The sequence below is a fragment of the Salvelinus alpinus genome, chromosome 5 (assembly GCF_045679555.1).
Source record: "Salvelinus alpinus chromosome 5, SLU_Salpinus.1, whole genome shotgun sequence".
Classification (NCBI taxonomy): domain Eukaryota; kingdom Metazoa; phylum Chordata; class Actinopteri; order Salmoniformes; family Salmonidae; genus Salvelinus; species Salvelinus alpinus.
The window spans coordinates 75,338,590-75,360,838 of NC_092090.1; the positions used below are offsets into that span (position 1 = coordinate 75,338,590).

Sequence of the window (22,249 nt, forward strand, 5' to 3'; positions counted from 1 at the left end):
TTGGCTATATTGGTGATCAATCTACTTTGGGGGGAGGGACTTTTCTGTGGCAATTTTAAAGGGAAAGACTCAGAAATACACAATGAAAACAGGAACAGATTGTCTTTGTGGAGGGTGGATAATGAAATTCAGTCTGTTAGCTTTGTAAATAAATATACAGTACCAGTAAAAAGTTTGAACACACCTACTCATTCAAAGGATTTTCTTTATTTTTACTATTTTCTACATTGTAGAATAATAGTGAAAACATCAAAACTATGAAATAACACATAAGGAATCATGTAGTAATCAAAATGTTAAACAAATCAAAATATATTTTAGATTCTTCATAGTAGACACCCTTTGCCTTGACAGTTTTGCACACTCTTGGCATTCTCTCAACCAGCTTCACCTGGAATGCTTTTCCAACAGTCTTGAACGAGTAACCACATATACTAACTATTTGTTGGTTGCTTTTCCTTTACTCTGCGGTCAAACTTATCCCAAACCATCTCAATTGGGTTGAGGACAGGTGATTGTGGAGGCCAGGTCATCTGATGCAGCACTCCGTCACTAGTCCCACTAAGCGCAAACCAGATGGGATGGCGTATCGCTGCAGAATGCTGTGGTAGCCATGCTGGTTGTGTGCCTTGAATATTAAATAAATCACAGACAGTGTCACCAGCAAAGCACCATCACACCACCTCCTCGCTTCACAGTGGGAACCACAAATGCAGATCTAATCCGTTCACCTACTCTGCATCACAAAGACACGGCGGTTGGATCCAAAAATCTCAAATTTGGACTCATCAGACTAAAGGACAGATTTCCACCGCTCTAATGTTCATTGCTTGTGTTTCTTGGCCCAAGCAAGTCTCATCTTATTGGTGTCCTTTAGTAGTAGTTTGTTGGCAGCAATTTGACCATAAAGGCCTAATTCGCACAGTCTCCTCTGAACAGTTGATGTTGAGATGTCTGTTACTTGAACTCTGTGAAGCATTTATTTGGGCTGCAATCTGAGAGGCAGTTAACTCTAATGAATGTATCCTCTGCAGCAGAGGTAACTCTGGGTCTTCCTTTCCTGTGGTGGTCCTCATGAGAGCCAGTTTCATCATAGCGCTTGATGGTTTTTGTGACTGGACTTGAAGAAACTTTCAAAGTACTTGAAATGTTCTGGATTGACTGACATTCATGTCTTAAAGTAATGATGGACTGTTGTTTCTCTTTGCTTATTTGAGCTGTTCTTGACATAATACGGACTTGGTCTTTTAGCCCTATTTGGTATCTTCTGTATACCACCCCTACCTTGTCACAACACAAATGATTGTCTCAAACACATTAAGACGGAAAGAAATTCCAAAAATGAACATTTAACAAGGCACACCTGTTAATTCAAATGGATTCCAGGTGACTACCTCATGAAGCTGGTTGAGAGAATGCCAAGTGTGCAAAGCTGTCATCAAGGCAAAGGGTGGCTGCTTTGAATAATCTCAAATATAAAATATATTTTGATTTGTTTATCACTTTTTTTCCCATATGTGTTATTTCATAGTTTTGATGTCTTCACTATTATTCTACAATGTAGAAAATTGTTGTTTTTTAAGAGAGAAAAAAGAACTTGAATGAGTAGGTGTGTCCAAATGACAAGAGACATGGAGTTTGGACATTTTGTTTTTCAGATGCAATTCTCTATTGAATGGACATATTTGTATAAACCTTCAATTAATGAATAATTTTATGGGTGAACACAGTTGGCTTGATGCCAAGTTAACACAAGGTGTGCTGATGCTTTCTGTGCTGTGGTTCTGCAGGCTATGGGCTGCCTGCTTTATAAGCTCTGCTACTTCACCCTGCCGTTTGGGGAGAGCCAGGTGGCCATCTGTGATGGCAGCTTCACTATTCCAGATAACTCCCGCTATTCCCCGGACATGCACTGCCTCATCAGTGAGTAGCCATCCTCCCCATCACCTTATACTCACTGGCCCATGTGTGTGTGAGAGAGTCAAGGCTCTGCCTTTGTTTTCTGTCTCTGTTTTTCTCTGTGCCATTTCTCTCTTACACAGTCCCAAGTATTTTAGTCCAATGAGGGAAATGTATTCGTATCATCATTACCAACCATATGTTTTTCCATTCATCAGGATACATGCTGGAGCCTGACCCTGAGAAGAGACCAGATATCTACCAAGTGTCCTACTTCTCCTTCAGGCTGGCCGGGATAGAATGCCCCATCCAGAACGTACATGTAAGTTACCTCACCATCAGTAATGACAACCGTACTAGAAAATCTCCCTGGAGACAAAGGTTACAACCAAATATTTCAATGGGTCATAATGTAGAGGACCTTTTTAATTTTATCTGAATTGTTATCTTGCCCGTTCCTAATGCCAGGTGTAAATACATCATTGAAAGTAAGAGATGATATGTAAGGCACTGTACTAGATGTTATTTATTTTTAAACGTAAGAAGCTTTCACGTTTTATTGAAATGTTTTATTCATGTCTTATCGTTTTGGAAAGCAACATAAGTGTAGTGTAAAATGCCAGAAGATGGTGGAGCAGGGAGCTTTGTGATTGTTGCCAGTTGGCTGCCCTCCATCCCCTAGGCCCCTTTGCTATGCATTGATGGTGCAATGTCAGCATTCAATCATCTGACACAGCACATTTCAGACCACATTCCCAGAGAGGCATCAAAGTGGACATTCAAAGCTGATTCATGAAATCTGTAACTGATCATTGAATTGCTGCAATCATATGTCATGCAAAAGTTTATAATGATAAAGGGTCCTTGTTCCTGCTCTGTGACCGAAGGAAAACTTTTAAACTAGAAATCTGGGTGAAGCTTATTGATTTTAGTTGGGTAGTATATCTAAGCATAGTACTCTAACTCTTTTCACCTTCTCAGAACTCCCCTATTCTTACAAAACTCCCCGAACCAATCAGAGCCAGCGAAGCTGTGGCCAAAAAAAGTCAATCCAAAGCCAGGTGAGTGAAGAGCATAAGTATCTGGGCTTTTTTTTATAGTTAAATATGTCAAGCTCCAGCAATGATAACCTGCCTTTCCTTTCCCCCTCCAAGGCTCACAGACCCCGTCCCCACAATGGAGACCTCCATCGCACCCCGTTCACGCCCCAAAGCTGGAGGGACCCAGCCCATCGGCATCCTGCCCATCCAGTCAGCCCTCACCCCACGCAAGAGACCCAACATGGCTGCAGGAGGGCCCCAGCCCATAGGTACGCATACAGTACACTACCCTCTATACAACCTCTGCTTCTCAAAGCTTGAACCGTAAGGATCTGATGATGTGTGAGCTGTGGCCTGCTAGCAGTGAAAGTCTCTTATCCTGTAACAAAGCACCCACCAAGATGGGCATCCTGCATTGAAATGTTCCACATCTTTGGCTGACATAACATGGCCTTGTAATCCCAGTGGTTCAATTTGTCCAGAAGGACAAGGTTTGAATTAATGAGCCCTTGGTGACATTCATAGTCTATCTGTCCATATGCTTGTATAGAGACGGATAGGAGCTTCAAGCTTGTCTGTTTCAGTCCATTGTTATGAATTCACCCTTATAATTGAGCTCCACTACGTATTGCTTTGCCATCAGTGTCGGTTCAATGTGACGTGTTACCTACTACACAGGGCCATGCTTTGAGAGCGGAGAGGAGCAGAGGGGAAGGGCATCTTATTCTATTTTCACCTACTGTACCATGTTCATTGATTATGCATAAGCACAATATCTTTGGTCCAGTTTTTTTGCAAGTACTCAATTGTTGCTAGTGGGGTTGTACTGAATGATCCTTTAATTTTACAAGTTGCTTTTGTTTACACTGTGAACATGGTCATTGTAGCTAGCTAGCGTTTCTGCTAGCTAATAGCTTCTTGACTTCATAAATCTGGATAAAAGCCCCCGCTAAATGACAAATGTAAAATAAGCAGTGGTGTATAGTCAAGGCCATATACAACCACAATCGACTTTATTTCAATTCACAAGAGAATGAACACGTGCATCAGAGAATTGAACCGCAATGATTCTTGAGCTTGGACGCTGCCATTGGATGTGACGCAACGCGAGCGCGACATGGGCAGTATAGCAGCTTTCATTGATTTCAAAAGAAGCATTCCCTCAATGGCTGATGGCAATGCCGGAAGCCCAATGGCTGTAGTTTAGCAGGGCTGTTACAAGACAACCATCTTAACTGTATTACAGGTGTTTTAGCTGCCGCACAGCCTGCTGCTGCTGTCCAATCAGTTCAGCAGGCACTTGCTGCACAGGCCACATCCCCACTGGCTCAGACCACCTCTTCGCAACCCATGGCCACGCCCCAGCATCAGCAGGGTCTCTTCATGAAGCAGCAGGCAGCCGCCTTTTTCAGCCCACATCAGCAAGTCAACCAGGTGGGCATATCTCATATCAGTCTGCTAAAGGCACTATATATTTCATTGTGTTGACAATCTTGTTGCCATTTGCCAATAATATGAAGTAATTTCACTGCAATATTCCATTTACTTTATCTAAATAGTATTAGTTGGAGACTCCTTGGACATAAACATGGTCCCCTGTATGCTCATGCTGTGTATGTAAGGATGCCATTGTTTGTTTTGTATCCATTTATTTATTGTCTAACTATGCAGAGTGCACTTTTATCAGGACCTCTGAATAACCTTGTGCTTTTGAATTAAATTGAATCAAACTGAATAACTTTATTGACTTTGCAGAAACTCCCCTCTGATCTGTTAAACCAGTTCACCACATGTAAATACTGTAAATGACAAGTTTCATGAAAAACACAGGACTCAGAAGGGTATTTACAGTGGGGCAAAAAAGTATTTAGTCAGCCACCAATTGTGCAAGTTCTCCCACTTAAAAAGATGAGAGAGGCCTGTAATTTTCATCATAGGTACACTTCAACTATGACAGACAAAATGAGAAGAAAAGAAATCCAGAAAATCACATTGTAGGATTTTTAATGAATTTATTTGCAAATTTATGGTGGAAAATAAGTATTTGGTCAATAACATAAGTTTATCTCAATACTTTGTTATATACCCTTTGTTGGCAAGGACAGAGGTCAAACGTTTTCTGTAAGTCTTCACAAGGTTTTCACACACTGTTGCTGGTATTTTGGCCCATTCCTCCATGCAGATCTCCTCTAGAGCAGTGATGTTTTGGGGCTGTTGCTGGGCAACACGGACTTTCAACTCCCTCCAAAGATTTTCTATGGGGTTGAGATCTGGAGACTGGCTAGGCCACTCCAGGACCTTGAAATGCTTCTTACGAAGCCACTCCTTCGTTGCCCGGGCGGTGTGTTTGGGATCATTGTCATGCTGAAAGACCCAGCCACGTTTCATCTTCAATGCCCTTGCTGATGGAAGGAGGTTTTCACTCAAAATCTCACGATACATGGCCCCATTCATTCTTTCCTTTACACGGATCAGTCGTCCTGGTCCCTTTGCAGAAAAACAGCCCCAAAGCATGATGTTTCCACCCCCATGCTTCACAGTAGGTATGGTGTTCTTTGGATGCAACTCAGCATTCTTTGTCCTCCAAACACGACGAGTTGAGTTTTTACCAAAAAGTTATATTTTGGTTTCATCTGACCATATGACATTCTCCCAATCTTCTTCTGGATCATCCAAATGCTCTCTAGCAAACTTCAGACGGGCCTGGACATGTACTGGCTTAAGCAGGGGGACACGTCTGGCAGGATTTGAGTCCCTGGCGGCGTAGTGTGTTACTGATGGTAGGCTTTGTTACTTTGGTCCCAGCTCTCTGCAGGTCATTCACTAGGTCCCCCCGTGTGGTTCTGGGATTTTTGCTCACCGTTCTTGTGATCATTTTGACCCCACGGGGTGAGATCTTGCGTGGAGCCCCAGATCGAGGGAGATTATCAGTGGTCTTGTATGTCTTCCATTTCCTAATAATTGCTCCCACAGTTGATTTCTTCAAACCAAGCTGCTTACCTATTGCAGATTCAGTCTTCCCAGCCTAGTGCAGGTCTACAATTTTGTTTCTGGTGTCCTTTGACAGCTCTTTGGTCTTAGCCATAGTGGAGTTTGGAGTGTGACTGTTTGAGGTTGTGGACAGGTGTCTTTTATACTGATAACAAGTTCAAACAGGTGCCATTAATACAGGTAACGAGTGGAGGACAGAGGAGCCTCTTAAAGAAGAAGTTACAGGTCTGTGAGAGCCAGAAATCTTGCTTGTTTGTAGGTGACCAAATACTTATTTTCCACCATAATTTGCAAATAAATTCATTAAAAATCCTACAATGTGATTTTCTGGATTTTTTTTCTCATTTTGTCTGTCATAGTTGAAGTGTACCTATGATGAAAATTACAGGCCTCATCTTTTTAAGTGGGAGAACTTGCACAATTGGTGGCTGACTAAAGACTTTTTTGCCCCACTGTACATGTGGCGAACTGGTTTGCACTTCTCAGAGCAATAACTCATCCCAAACTTGGCCAAATGAGACAGTAGGGAGAGGTTTTCCTGAGCACTGGTTGTGTTTTTCCCACTATCCTATCCCTAAGCAGCATCAGCTGGTGCAGACCCTCTACAAACGGCAGCAGCCTCCCATGCCGGCCCCCCAGAGCTCTGTGGCTATGCAGCCCAAAGCTAGTCCTGTTGCTCCTCTGCAGCCACCAGCCGGCCCTGTGCCCCCCTCCCCCCAAACAGCAGCTCCCCCTCAGTCTGCAGCCACAGGACCTGTGGCACCTGATTTCGACTCTGACTGTGACTCTGAGCCCACGGTAACCTCCCTCCCCTCTGGCAGCCTGCTGCTCTTTGGGACAGGGGGGCTAACGGGCCCTCTCCTTCTGTCTGGGGCCTTCGAATCTAGCTAATCACCTAACACTGACGTTGTATGCATTCTACATTTGAATTGGATTAGTTCCCTTTAAAATAACTGCATGTTTTATTGATCTATGTAAAAAATTGTAGAAATACTTGCTCTTGGATTTGTCCTGTATCCTGTAAACATCAGGGCTGCAATAAGGTGCAAACAAACAATGTAAAGACGGTCATCTTTTAATCTTTTTAGTCATTTTATGCTTTGCATAGTGTTCAAAGATATACAACCAAAAAGATGAGTTTTAGAAGCTGTCTGGCTGCTTTTCCTTTCACTATGGTTAATGTCTAAGGTTGTCATGAAACATCTTTGTCTCTGGAATCTGTCACCACTCAGTTCTGTCTCTTGATTCCTGTGTTTTGTTATGTATTGTTCTGAATCTTCTAAATCCAACCTCTCAACAACAAAAAATATAATGAATAACTGATCATCCTCAAGACCCTACATTGGCGCTTTGCCACTAATCAACCATGTCTTTTCACTAACCAGTAGAATGTTTCAATATGGTTTTGCAATGGTTCTGTATTTTGGGATGCAATGAAATAATATCCTCTCTTAGAGAATGGCTAATCAACTTGTATCAACCTGTAATTTTCTTCCTTCTCTCCCTGATTTTCATATTCCGTGTGATATTTTTCCTAATCTTCATGACTGTCTTTCCTCCCCAGCCTCTGGCATCTGGCCGTGGGCTCCACAAGGTTGGCTCCCTGACGCCCCCCTCCTCCCCAAAGATGGGTCCCCGGGGTGGCCACAGGCGCATACTGAGCGATGTCACCCACAGTGCTGTGTTTGGGGTCCCAGTCAGCAGGTCCACCCAGCTACTGCAGGCGGCTGCAGCCGAGGCCAGCCTCAACAAGTCCAAGTAATCTGAATTAACTAATCTCAATGAACTAACAATCAACTGTCCAATTATTCTACTGACACAGAGAGAGAGATTCAGGCCAATGAATATACAACAGACAACCGTATAAACACCCCCTTTATAGCCCAGTTTAACACAGGAATAAACCGTCTATTCAATCTACAATTAACTCAATAGACTTTTAATTCACCCATATTTGCTTACAAGCTCTTTATTTGCACAGACTTGTTTGTACATAAGATAAATGAGATGGATGATTTCCACTGTAACCTTTGTTTCTGTATGTGTGTTGTAGGTCAGCCAGCACCACCCCCTCTGGCTCCCCCTGCTCCTCCCAGCAGAGTGTGAACCAGCCAGGTGAGGGCGGTGCCCAGACAGCTCCCTTTGCACCGACTGGCAGCTGGAACCCGTTTGGTGACGACAACTTCTCCAAGCTCACTGCTGAGGAGCTACTCAACAAGGATTTTACCAAGCTGGTCGAGAGTAAGACCACAATGCCCAATCTGTGTATACACATCTGCAAGTGCAATGGATAGGTGGTAGATAGAAAAAAGCGTCACCTCTGTTCATTTACCTAATTGTGTATGTCTTTATGACAGCTACAACAGGGGAGAGGGCCAGCCTCTCCACAGAGAACCTCATTCCAGGTCTGCAGCCTGTCTCTGCTGCTGGTGCTACAGGCAAGGCTTTCCCAGGTAAGGCTGTCCATGTTTTCAACAGCTCTCCTCCCTCTCCCTGTGTCATACCTACGTTATTATCCCTCCCTCATCTCTACATATTTCCCATGAGGTGTCCTCATGTGTTTTTAGGTGTTGGCTTCATCTCTAAATTTTTAAGACAAATGTTTTCTCAATTTTTCCTAATTTACAATGTATTAATATTGGTTTGTGTAGTTGTTGGTTTAGCTTCTGTAACTTCGTAGCAAGTACGGTATGCATGTGCAGTGCTTTATGTTGCGTCATGATTCGGTGTCCCGTATATATCGGTCCCAGAGACATCCAACTGTCCCGTGTTCTAGAAAGCCCTTCTAGCCAATCAGAAACTAGTATTCAATAATGTTGTTTATTGTGTTGTCCTCAATGACATCTTGTTGACTTCAATTAGATCAATAACTGTAAAAAACCTCAACATCCTTCCTCCCCCTATTCTCCTGATAGCTCTCATTCTTTCTCTCTTTCTCCCTGTGTGATGTTAAGCTGAGAGATCTGCTGACATCCTGAGTTTGGATGCAGGCTCAGAGATGTTGAGTGGCCCGGACCCCTTTAACACACTCTCCCTCTCTGACACTCCAGGTAATGCCCTTTTCCAGCATGCAACATTGTTGTGCAATGAAGTGGCACGTTCCAGTTGTCTGTCCTGCCAACATCAACCCTCCATCCAGTGTTTTTCAGTTCTTGCACATAGATGTTCCTGAGACAATCATGTTGGTGGATTGTATACACTACATGGCCTAAAGTATGGACACCTGCTCGTCGAACATCTCATTACAAAATAATGGGCATTAATATGGATTTGTTCCCCCTCTTTGCTGCTATAACATCCTCCACTCTTCTGGGAAGGCTTTCCATTAGATGTTGGAAAAAGTTTTGCGGGGACTTGCTTCCATTCAGCCACAAGCATAAGTGAGGTCAGGCACTGATGTTAGGCAATTATGCTTGGCTCGCAGTCAGTTTTCCAATTCATCCCAAAGGTGTTCGATGGAGTTGAGGTCAGGGCTCTATGCAGGCCAGTCGACAAACCATTTAGGTATGGACCTCGCTTTGTGCATGGGGACATTGTCATGCTGAAACAGGAAAGGGCCTTCCCCAAACTGTTGCCACAAAGTTGGAAGGACAGAATTGTCTAGAATGTCATTGTATGCTGTAGCATTAAGATTTCCCTTCACTGCAACTAAGGGGCCTAGACCAAACCATGACAAACAGCCCCAGACCATTATTCCTCCTCCACCAAACTTTACAGTTGGCACTATGCAATCGGGCAGGTAGCGTTCTCCTGGCATCCGCTAAACCCAGATTCGTCTGTCGGATTGCCTGGTGGTGAAGCGTGATTCATCACTCCAGATAACGCATTTCCACTGCTCCAGGGTCCAATGGCGGCAAGCTTTACACCACTCCAGCCGACGCTTGGCATTGCGCATGGTAATCTTAGGCTTGTGTGCGGCTGCTTGGCCATGGAAAACCATTTCATGAAGCTCCCGACGAACAGTTCTTGTGCTGACGTCACTTCGAGGCACTTTGGAATTCGGTACTGAGTGTTGTAACCGATTTTTGCGCTACGTGCTTCAGCACTCTGCAGTCCCTTTCTATGGGCTTGTGTGGCCTACCACTTTGTGGCTGAGCTGTTGTTACTCCTAGACGTTTCCACTTCACATAACAACACTTACAGTTGATCGGGGCAGCTCTAGCAAGGCAGCATTTGAAGAACTGACTTGTTGGAAAGGTGCCATCATTGAAAGTCACAGCTCTTCTTCAGTTGGGGCGGCAGGTAGCCTAGTGGTTAGAGCATTGGACTAGTAACCGAAAGGTTGCAAGATCGAATCCCCGAGCTGACAAGGTCAAAAATATGTTGTTCTGTCCCTGAACAAGGCAGTTAACCCACTGTTCCTAGGCCGTCATTGAAAATAAGAATTTGTTCTTAACTGACTTGCCTAGTTAAATAAAGTTAAAATAAACATTTTAAAAAGGCCATTGGCAGTATGTTTGTCTGTGGAGATTGCATGGTTGTGTGCTTGATTTTGTACACCTGTCAGCAACTGAAATAGCCAAATCACTATTTTCAAGGGATGTCTGTTTTTGGCATTGTAGTGTATGTCCTATAGCTCATGTCGTTTTAAATCCAATTGTATATATAATGACTCTGAGATTACATGGCTTTGCTCTGTCGTGCTATTGTCCCTGTCCTGTTAGCGCAGTAAACGCACTCATTGATTCCCTTTCAGCTCCTATGAATAGAGACCTTAGCTGGATCGCCTCACACTTGTGGACCCGTGCCTTTAACTGCACTGTTGCCTGATTACCAGAAGGACACATTCTACTTTGTTAATTGGATTGCTGTACTGTAGCCTACCTCTGGAGGTGCCTGCTTCAGAATGCCCTTCTCACTGAGAAAAGTTGGAAAGTTTACCATCACATCTGAGCTCTTCCTTCAGTTGGTAGTTGACTGCTTTTCCAAATGGCACAGGAGCAATACACTGTCTTAGCTCAGTCTGGTCTGTGCAAAGGCCCACAGAGTGGCTCCAGTGACAGTCAGACAGTCTGTGGGGACTGAGACTGAGGGGATAAAAGGCAGCCTGTGGCTGTTACATAAGCAGGGTGTGGTTATTCTTCTCTGTCCTCTCCCCACTCACATATTCTTCTACACAGTGTTCTCTATCCATCAGTGCCCTAAGGATTTACTTGCAGCACAGCACAGGTATCGACAACAGGAACTGCATCCCTGCTGTTGTAACCTTTATTTATTTGACTAGACAATTCAGTTAAGAACAAATTCTTATTTACAATGACGGTCTACATCGGCCAAACCCGGACGACGCTGGGCCAATTGTGCGCCGCCCAATGGGACTCCCAATCACGGCCGGTTGTGATACAGCCTAGATTCATACCAAGGTGTCTGTAGTGACGCCTCTAGCGCTGAGATGCAGTGCCTTAGACCCCTGTGCCACTCGGGAGCCCAAATGTCTCTGTTGGCAGAGCACTGCACAGTGTCTGCAGAAGTTCACATAACCACAGGCCAGATGTAAGGACCTCCAAGCCTGTTGCTCCACAGCATATTTCAGAAGGGATGGTCCTACTATCTAGTCTAGTTATTACATTTTCATATGTCATTCTTAAAGGCGATTGGAAAGAGAATCTGTTTCCTCACAGATCAGTGCATGCTGCTGCGATATGGTGCCAAACGAGAAGTACACCAGAGCCATACATCTAAATATGGCTCTGGAATGCACAGCTGTTGTATCATAGCAGTTTGTTAGCATTGACCTACCACCTATGACCTTTATCCCTTAGTGAAGGCGGCAAATGGGCAGCTGTGCTGTGTCATATTCTGAGCCCACACCCCCTGCCCAAGGTCCTCTGTCCCCCCATAGCAGCCAGTCACCTGTAAGTATGTATGGAGAGGAGGTTTTGACCCAGAAGATGCTCTCACACGCATGCACCTGGTTTGCACTCAGGCTGTTTGGATGTACTAACCTGCTGGAGAGGCACATATCCTGAAGACAGTTCTCCTGCTTTGTCTGTGACACCTGGCACACCCAGCAAAGCTGACTTAACAAGGATGCCTTCAGTCCGGTAGTGCTGGGTGATCCAACACTTTTTCAGTGATGAAAGTGAGGAGTCATGTAAGGACAGTCAGTGATGTCGGCCTAGTCTGTGGAATGGCGCTATGGTAGCTAACCCCTGGTATGTTTTTTGTATAGGCTGACATTTTGCTCTTTGAGACTATTTGGCAATGCTTGTCTGCCATATTGAAATGAATCTGTCAACTAATGACCAAATACAGATGAGATAATGACACTAGCTGCTAGTTGTTTGTCTTTGTCTCAGTTTGGTTGGATGGATTTATGTGTGGATGGTTTAAGACGATCAGGGTACACACTCCCTTTTGAAGGCATGCTGTTTCGTTCCACTACCAGTTTGACATGAATGGTATTAATAGAGTGGGCCCAGCTGAAATAAACCTGTCCTCTACTCAAGCATGGTCTGTGATTTCTATCACACTAGGATTGTTTTTATTTTTTCCTAATATTTTTTTATGCCCCTCTGCTGAATAGGAAAGCAAGAGGGAGAGGGCTGCCTCATGGCAAAACATGACGCAGCCAGTAGAATATTGACAAATCCAAGAACTAACCGTTACTACCCCTTGTGAGCGTTACCCTCTACCAACTAATGCTCATCTTGATAGCATAATTAATTACCATGTTCTCAGTGGTACCTAAATGAGCCTTCTTCTCTTTTCTCCCTCTACTCCTACTTTGCTTATGCAAATTCTCCCTTCCTTTCCTCTCTTTCTATGCCTTTCTCCTTCCTGGTCCTCCCTCTCATTTTCCTGTCTCTCTGTTTGGATGGCTCACAGAGAAGCTGATTGAGGGACTGAAGTCCCCTGAGACTTGTCTGCTGCTCCCTCACCTTTTGCCCCTGGCTGACCCCTTCAGCAGCTGTGGAGAGGGCAACAGCAATGGTATCAGGCTATCCTGACTGCCTGCCTGCCTGCCTGCCTGTCTGCATGCCTGTCTCTCCCCTTCCTGTATCCTCTCCAGATATGAGAGATGCTTCTGGTTGTTTATGAACTCAAATCAGTCTCATATACTTTATTACCTGGAGCTTTTTTTTATTCATTCTCGTTCATTTCTTTATCTGACCATGTCTCCTGTTCCATTTTCAGCAGCAGCTAAGGCTGATATGTATGTGGACTCTCTGATCCTGGGTCTGGACACAGCCTCAGCCAGCCTGCCAGGTTAGTGCCCTATACCTTACTGTTTTACCACTCCTCTGTATCAGCCCTGAATTATAGGTAGTATTATTGCCGTACATCAGTTGGCGTGCATGAATGAACGCACAGCTCTGTGTGTGAGGCCACAATGCATTGGGATAACACAGAGGGATTTTCCTTCACTAAGATTGAGTGTTATTTCTGCCATCAACGTCATACAGGCATATCAGTCTTGATTCAGGAGCTTAGTTGTGGTTTTCTTTGTTTTAACTATTGCTTGGTGTTGAAAGGATCAGGTCATTTATCAGTAGCCTGCTCAAACATGCCCTGCCAGGCTGTGCTGACAGGTTTGCTTGCAGCAAAATATTATTCCGTCACCATTTTTTTATTGCTGTTAACGAAACTGTCTGGAATGGTTGTGACAGCGAGCGCCTCGGTTTATCGCAATGATCCGTTACTATGACGTACTCGTAAGGGTGAACAGGAAAACATTTGCAGCGCACTGTTGATTAGCAGTGCTGATTCTGCTCCAGATGAACATGAGCAAAGTGTGAATGTTTGTGTAATGGCTGACATTCCCTGCAGCCAGTGAAAATAGGCTGGAGCTGGGGACAAGGCAGCTACTGCTGAGCAATAGAGCGTGTCTGCTGCCCCTGGGTTTGACCTCTCCACATCATTCAGTGGGCAGTTTTTTTTTTTCTTCTTAGCTTTTGGTTGTAGTGGAAATCTGCTCCACTAGAGGACACTAATGGACCATGGTCCTGTCATTGGTCCAACTACTACATACAGCACATTACCATTACTAGTCTGGGGTTTGAGCAGGGTACTACTTGGAGGATAAATTTACACTGAGTATACCAAATATTAGGAACACCTTCTAATATTGAGTTGCAGCCCCCCTTTTGCCCTCAGAACTGCCTCAATTTGTTGGGGCATGGACTCTACAAGGTATCGAAAGCGTTCTACAGGCATGCTGGCCCATGTTGCTGCCAATGCTTTCCGCAGTTGTGTCAAGTTGGCTGGATGTCCTCTGGGTGGTGGATCATGCTTGATACACACAGGAAACTGTTGATTGTGAAAAACCCAGCAGTGTTGCAGTTCTTGACACAAACCGGTGTACCTGGCACCTACTATCATACAATGTTCCAAGGCACTTAAATATTTTGTCTTGCCCATTCACCCTTCGAATGGCACACATACACAATCCATGTCTCAAGGCTTAAAAATCCTTCTTTAACATGTCTCCTCCCCTTCATATACACTGATCTGATTTTGAAGTGGATTTAACAAGTGACATCAATAAGGGATCATAGCATTCACCTGGTCAGTCTGTCATGGAAAGAGCAGGTGTTCTTAATGTTTTGTATACTCAGTTTATAAGAGGAAGCTCACATTTACTTTTGGTCTGAACTTTTGTCTGTGGGAAGAGGGTGAGCTTATTAACCCAATGCTTTCCCCCCCTGTTTGGGCTAATGGCCTGTTTACTTTCTTTCCTTCTTCCTCCCTACATCCTGGCCCCTGTGCTCTGGCCTCTCCTCCCTCAGACCCTCTAGCTGGGGAGGACACTCTGCTGGGCTGCTCTCTGCTGTCTCACACCTCCACCCCTGGGGCTCAAACTGTCTGTGTACCTCCATCCTCCTGCTCCTCTGCCCTCGCAGGCTCTGCCTCCTGTCTGGATGAGCTGGCTCCTGTCTCATTTGGCACTGCCCAAGCACCTGCTGGTAAGACCCTCTCACCAGCTGTCATATACTGTACACTGAGTGTACAAAACATTAGGGACACCTTCATAATATTGAGTTGCACCACCTTTTGCCCTCAGAACGAACAGCCTCAATATGTCGGGGCATGGACTCTACAAGGTGTCAAAAGCGTTCCACAGGGATGCTGGCCCATGTTGACTCCAATGCATCCCACAGTTGTCAAGTTGGCTGGATGTCCTTTGGGTGGTGGACCGTTCTTGATATTACACGGAAACGGTTGAGCGTGAAAATCACAGCAGTGTTGCAGTTCTTGACACTGAAACCTGTGCGCCTAGCTACCATAATACTACCATACCCCATTCAGAGGCACTTAAAAAAGTTATTTTGCAGGGTTTGCACAAGGTTTTGCACAAGGTGCAATACATGAATTTGGCACTCTGAAATTCAACTACTGAATCAACTACTAACTACAACTGAATGAACTACTAAATCAACCATTTTCTCAAGTTGGTACTTCCAAAGTACTTTAATTAAAATGAGATGAAAAAAGAAAATGATCAATTATGTTAATATTATAAATATTAGAAAATGTATTGGTCTTGCAAATTAATTTCCAGGCAGTCTACTGAGTTTTATTTCCTAATGAGTTTTGCACTCTAGTTGCCAGGAGAACTCGCTCATTCCACCTACACTGCCACTCAGCCAGGCAGGTACAGAACTGACTGATTAGGTGCCACCAAACGTCACATCAATAGCTAAAATGCCGGTCAAATGTACAGTAGATTCCTCCTGCCTGGCAGGATATTGATGTTTATGAATGAGTTTTGCCAGACTCAACCAAGGATGTAGTGGAGGGTGAGGGTAAACACCGTTTACTTACCTTTATATTTGGGAAATGGCGTTTAATCTCCCGGATTTGCCTTGTTAGCAGCGCGTTCATTCACTACTCTGTCCAACGGGAAACTCTGCCTATGATGTAGGCCGAGAGGGGAAATGAACTACCTCAGACCAGACATACAGTGGCAAGTAGCAGAGGGACGCCGCTGATAGTGAGAATTCTTTTAACATCCCTTGACTCCTGCCGTGTCAACAGACATCCCCAAACAACCCCCCCCCCCCCCCCCCCCAGTGTACAACTCGTAAATAGTCGCTTATATTTCAGTCAGGTGTCTAGCTAGCTAGGTAGTTCAAAGGCTCTGGCTGTTAGCCAGGTAGCTAGCTATAACTAGCTGGCTAGAAGGATGAAGTTAGAAGCTAATGTTGAATGAAACCTGACCTCAGCAGGAGCAGTTGACTGAAATTAAGCTAGCTGTAATCCAAAGATGGGCTACTTTAAGTTCTCATAACAAAATACCTTTTCTTTATAGAGTAGTGAGACAGACAGTGGTGAGTCAAGCTGCAAAGGAGATACACAGAGAGAGGAAGCATTGAAGCAAGCAGGGAGAGAGGTTAGTAGTACAGTGGTTCCCAAACTTGGGGTCCGGGACCCATGTGGGTTCCCCAGAAATGTAAATTGTGTCTTTAATCTTATCAAACACAACTTAATTTTCTTCTAATGGGTATAGAATAAAATATTTTTGACTCTACGAATGGCTTTTTACACCGTCAAATTTCACTTTCATGTCATTTAGTGAAATATAAAGACAATTTAATAATATGTATACTGAACAAAAATATAAGTGCAACAATTTCAAAGATTTTACTGAATTAGAGTTCATAGAAGGAAATCAGTCAACATCATCAGTACTGACTTACCACTCATAGTAAATAAAGTGAAACCCGTATTATTGAGTTGAACTTGTAAGGTAGTGATGACTGCGACTAGAAACAATTGCATAATAGGAACTATAACAAATTGATGATCCTTGAAAATGAATATTATTGCTTGAAAAAGTACTTGAATTTGACTTGTACTGTCTGTATGAATCCTGATCTTGCCCATTCACCCTCTGAATGGCACACATACACAATCCATGCCTCAATTGTCTCGAGGCTTAAAAATCATTCTTTAACCTTTCTCCTCCCCTTCATCTACACTGATTTGAAGTGGATTTAACAAGTGACATCACCTGGATTCACCTGGTCAGTCTGTCATGTTTTGTACACTCAGTGTGTTACCTGTGTAAACGCCCCTCAGCAAGTCTGACCTCAGACTTATGTTCAGCAAAACCTAAACCACACGCCTGCAATATCTCTCAGCTTTAACGCCCAGTCAAAACACTAAAATACATGTTCAAAGGCAAGTGACCTTTGAATGTATGATGTTAAACTATCATATTAGTAATATCAAGATCAGCCGACAGGCTGACCTGTCGGCAGCCTGTATCAACAGCCCTTCATAGTTCAAACAGTGAGGTATTAATTTGTAGCGCTATATAGCAGCCACAGCATTGTTGGATCTTCTGCAGACCCTTGACTCATTTACAAAAGCCACATCAGATGCATGGCTTAGTACTAACGTTGTGACTGCTCTGGCTGCATCTATCTCTGTACTCCCTGCACCCCCCCCCCCCACTCGCACTCTTCTGGGCTGCGCTAACCTTCCCCCTCCACCTTCACCTCCTCTCCTCCACCTGCAGACTCTGCTTACCTCATGTCGGGCTTCCAGCCACCCGAGGCTGGGGAGAAGTGCACTGAGGACGAGTTTGACCCCATCCCTATGCTCATCAAAAACACCAACAACCAAGGTATGTAAGGTAGACCAGCAGAATGTAGATATGGTTTGGATCCACGTGTCTCGTTGATCCACACAGATCTTCTGAAGACCAGAGTACTGTTCTGTATGAGCTGTCTTCCTCAACTTATATAACCCAAGGTGACCATGAATGAGCACAGTCATCGCTGAGAAGACCCTAGATAACACCTTAGTTCATCACTTACACCTGATGAGAGCGACTATAGCTGGATTGTGCTGTAACCTTAGCTAGCCCTCGTCCTAGCATGCTCTCACATCGGTGGGTTTCTCTTCGCTTTCTTGCATTCACTTTTCATTGGTTGAACGTTGTCAATAAGAGTTCCGATCAAAGGGAGGCGCCGTTCTGCAGTTGTTTTGTACAGTCTGTCAGAACAGAAGCACCAAAGGCAGAGCTTGAAGGAGTAGTTCTTCTAGAGGGTAGGACGACTTACAATAGGTTCTCCCAGCACGCTTTCCCTGAAATGCTGCGGCTGCATATAGATAACATCAGCTTACTTTCTGTATCTTTCTTCTCTTCCCCCTGTCCCTCATTCACCCCTGTCTGCTCCTGTCATTCTGCTCTCTTCTCCGCTCTCTTTCACCGATTCTCAATTATTTGCCATTATATGTTCTGGCCTCTGTTCTCTGTCAAATTCTTTCTCTAAATATTACTCTCACTCCCGCTTGTTCGCCTTTCTCCCTCTTCTCTCTTCCTTGCTCCCCCCTTGTCCTTGTATCCCTCTCTCTCTCTCTTTCTGGCACGTTTCAGGTGGTCACTCGCGCAGCAACAGTGGCAGTTCAGAGTCCAGCATCCCCAACATGGCCCGCTCCCTTCTGCTGGTGGATCAGCTCATCGACCTCTAGGGGGGTTGGGAGAGCGAGGTCGAAGGGGTAGCGTGCAATCGTAACACATAGGGGATGGAGAGGGGGCAGCAGAGGCACTTCTGTAGCACCTTGCGAGGTGAAATGGACTAGTGAAAACTTTCTCCGGTGTGCCTCCTTGCCCCCACCTCCATCTCTTGCTTGCCTGATACAATGGTGGCCGTTGGTGTAACAACTTTCCATTAACCACCCACCCTGACACATTGTCTGCTTCTGTCTTGGCTGCGCTATGGTCATTATCACGCTTTCATCAATCTGTCAACATTCCTAATTGTCCTTCCATGCAGATTCAACCCCACCTCATGCACATACTGCCTGGCTTGCCCATAACCCGATTGTCTTTGCTGGGTTCTACAATGTTTGATCACTTATACAATCCACCCCTGGCATACCTATTTGTCACAGGTCTGACCATGTAACACAACAGTACACTGCTTCTATCTCTCTTGGTTATCTGTATGCACTCTTCCTGTAGCAGCTATGACCATGTATAGTCTATAGAGCAAAGCAGTTGCACTTAAGAAAAGCATATGCTGACTGAACTATCCAGAGCTGCTTGCATTGGGCATACAGGGGAGACTAATAATGACGATAAGCTGTCAGTCCTTGGTCTTCTGCTGTGTGTTTAACTGTTATCAAACTGCTGTGATCCACTGCTGCCCCCTGGGAATGTTTGGCTGTCTGCTGCAAATGTTGTAAGATGTCTGCCATTGCGCTTGTGCAACGTGCACCATTACGGTAGACATCTGATCTCTACAGGCGTCGCCAGCTACCCCCAAACTGGCGCTGATATTCAGGTCTGCTACAACAACCATCTCCTTTACTGTGCAACCATGTTTATCTTGGCTGTGTTTTACGTAAGAGCTACAATCTGTTTATCTGAAGGTTTCCTGGGATTATTGTTCCTGTGCTGTGAATTTCCTGTAGTCCTCCTTTAAGATTATATTGAGCTGGTCCATTTTTTCCCTCCCACTATGCCCTTAAGTCTAAGAATTGTCTCGAAAGGTTGATGCAATCGTGGTATTATTCTAAATGTGTGTGATTCATTTGAATGCCCTTGTCTTTTGGTTATGTGTATTCCAATAAGAGCTTTTATTGGGTTTATTTGGGTTTGTTTGTTTCTATTCTCGGCCCATTGGCAAGGTTAGCAGCTGTAAATTCAGAGGCTGCGATAGAAAAGAGTGCCATATTGAGCAGGGGAATAAGCATGAGAATAAGACTCGCAGGTACAACAGAACTGTGCAGTGGTTGTTTAATGAGTCGGTTGATATTCACCAGTGAGCCAGCAGAGCGAGAACTAGGTGCAGCTTGGGTTTTGTCTGCTTGTGTTGCGCTGGTGTAGCCATACAGTACAGGCAATCAATTTCTCTATTTGTTCCATGTGCCTCTGTTGCACATGTTCATAATCATTCATATCCACCTCCCTTTTGTCTGATCTGCCCATCCATAACACACACACACACACACACACACACACACACACACACACACACACCTTGATGTTGCTTGCCTATGATGTAATGTCCAACTTAAATCTGGACAAATCCATTCCCCACCAACTCTTATGTATATAATACCACTGTTTCAATGTCCTCATTCTCCCTTTAAAAATGTACTTTAACTACTACTTTCAAAGTGTTTTAATATTTAAAAAATATATATGTTATGAATAAATGTGACTATTGATAGTACTATAGAATGAATGTATGAAGTGAGTCAATATGAAATATATAAAGTTCATAACAAGTACATATACTTGAATGAAAAAAATGTATTTCTGTGTATTATTTATGAAGCTGTATTTAAGAGTACTACCATCCTGTCCCTCCATTTTGTCCACAGTGTTTTTGTCTATCCTTCTTGGTCTTGTGGAAGACTATTTTAGCATAGGGAAGCAACTAGCCCCATGGTTTTAACTATCTTAATTTGGTTGTGTTCTGAGGATAGCTCTGTGCTTGTTACTTACTGTACCTTATTGGGGTATTGTCATCACACATCATCCCTGGTTTTGACTTTTTTCTTGAATTTAGATTTTCTTTCTCTGAGCTGTAGTTTATTTAATAGCTTGAAGGGAATATATTTCTTCCACCTCATAGAGCCCTCCCTCTGAAAACAGGGTTTATGACGGAAGGGTCTTCCTGATATCTCTGTCCCTTATTTTCCTCCTTTACTGTTAGCTTATGTTATACATTTAGGGGTTATCTAGCTTACCTACTTACAAGTTACAGTGCAATTCGTATAATTTGTTGGAAACAGAACCAAAATTTGTCTTGACTCCTCTTTATCCTCCTCCCAGCAAGCATAATCAGTGATGTGATGCACTACATTGTACCCAACCTTGATTGATCTTCTGAGGCATATCAAAATGATACAGTATTTCAGAAACTGAAATGCAACCCGTATAATGCATGTCAAAAAGTTTTGTTTCCATACTTGGAAAGTATACAAAGCAAAATGATACATTTCCGTTGATGTTACTGCTAGTATCTTTGAGGTAAACTTTGTTTTACCCCTCCTCACCAAACCATATATTGTACAGTAAGTTTTAGAAATTGGCCTATGGAATCTGAAGTGTATGGACAGATAATCAGTAAAGCTACTCTTGTTTCATTTTTATTCATTTTTCTCTCTGATCTACTTGTTGTACAGTTCAGTCTTCTGCAGGTTTTAGTGTAGCTAACCTATGCAATTCTACAGTAGTGCTCATATTGTTCTTAGACACCACAGTGCTGTATTCAGTAGAGGTCTAGCCTTGCCAGTAGAGTTTTAAATTGTGTTGCTGTGAAACGGATGTACCTACTGTGTTTGCTAGGGGAAACGGTGACAAGTATAATTTGATAAAATGAAAACTGTTGAAATGAACAAACAGCAAATGTTAATATGTGAAAGCAAAGAGTTATCTAGTGTGTACCTTCTATTTTTATGAAATAAGAAAAAAAAGAAACCAAAGGGACCTTAAATAAACATGTAAACGTGGATGGAACTAGTCTCCTTGGTGTCTTTCAGTTCACCAGTAGGAAATGTAGTTCAATATATGCTAGTGTTATGAGATGATTGGATGAGCAAGTAGCTATAGGCACAGTATGCATCCTATGGCTGGTTAAGACAGTCTGTTGCTTAGTCACACACCCACATAATTCACTTCCCTAACAATGTCAAGGCTCACACTTCAGACAGCGAATGCTGTCAGTATGGCAGCTCATAAATGCGCTAATGGCTTTCGGAGGCCTCCGCGTTTTGAAACAAAAAATTAATAATTTTGCCCTATTGATCGAAACACAGTTCTCATTGACGCTACAGTATGGAAGTGCCCAATCATCCTATTACACTTCGGTGCTCACTCAGTTAAGCAACTAACACACTTAACACACTGCACTCTTACATGGGGTTGAGTGCTCTCACTGACTGTAGAACTCACACACCTAGCTTCTTGCCTTTCAATCCAGTGGGAGGTTGAGAAGCTTAGAGCTACAGTTCTACCTCTTCTCTTACTCACACCCTGCCCAGCTCTTTGCCTTCTGGCTGACTTTGAACTGTGCCCTACAATGGCTGCCACTAACCCTATACCTCTGGAGCTGCCGGCTAACTCCTGCTACCTGCACTACCAAGGTAAGACTGCCCCTGTTTCTTCCCCCCTCTCTTTTTGTTTCTGTCTCTGCTCCTGTGAGTCCTCTCACTCCTTGTTTCCATAGGTCCACTGCCTTCTTATCAAGTCCCTATATCTTTATATAACTTACTAATTACAACCCTAAATCTGACATTATTACTTGCTCTGTAATGGTACATGGAATTGTTTTGATGAGGTATTGAGTATATATGCTTAGAGAATGTTGCAGGTCTGCTGAAATCAATTAGTGGAAACAATGTATTTTGTTCTG

General features: G+C 43.7%; 1 protein-coding gene across 19 annotated transcripts in view; it reads left to right on the plus strand.

Moving 5' to 3' along the window:
* LOC139576791 (AP2-associated protein kinase 1-like) overlaps positions 1-22,249 on the plus strand; it is a 51,928-nt gene that overhangs the window by 18,303 nt on the left and 11,376 nt on the right. Inside the window, exons 7-22 of one of the 19 annotated variants that reach the window (XM_071403273.1) lie at positions 1,791-1,923; positions 2,118-2,221; positions 2,881-2,960; positions 3,054-3,208; positions 4,186-4,373; positions 6,513-6,728; positions 7,495-7,688; positions 7,984-8,171; positions 8,288-8,383; positions 8,885-8,980; positions 12,759-12,863; positions 13,068-13,139; positions 14,660-14,836; positions 16,863-16,897; positions 17,395-17,502; positions 18,259-21,354. In XM_071403273.1, coding sequence (XP_071259374.1) covers positions 1,791-1,923; positions 2,118-2,221; positions 2,881-2,960; positions 3,054-3,208; positions 4,186-4,373; positions 6,513-6,728; positions 7,495-7,688; positions 7,984-8,171; positions 8,288-8,383; positions 8,885-8,980; positions 12,759-12,863; positions 13,068-13,139; positions 14,660-14,836; positions 16,863-16,897; positions 17,395-17,502; positions 18,259-18,384 — 2,073 coding nt within the window. In that variant the 3' untranslated portion in view covers positions 18,385-21,354. Of the gene's footprint in view, positions 1-1,790; positions 1,924-2,117; positions 2,222-2,880; positions 2,961-3,053; positions 3,209-4,185; positions 4,374-6,512; positions 6,729-7,494; positions 7,689-7,983; positions 8,172-8,287; positions 8,384-8,884; positions 8,981-12,758; positions 12,864-13,067; positions 13,140-14,659; positions 14,837-16,182; positions 16,831-16,862; positions 16,898-17,394; positions 17,503-18,258; positions 21,355-22,249 lie in introns of those variants that run through there. The other 18 variants (XM_071403275.1, XM_071403274.1, XM_071403258.1 and 15 more) reach the window with 18 other exon arrangements.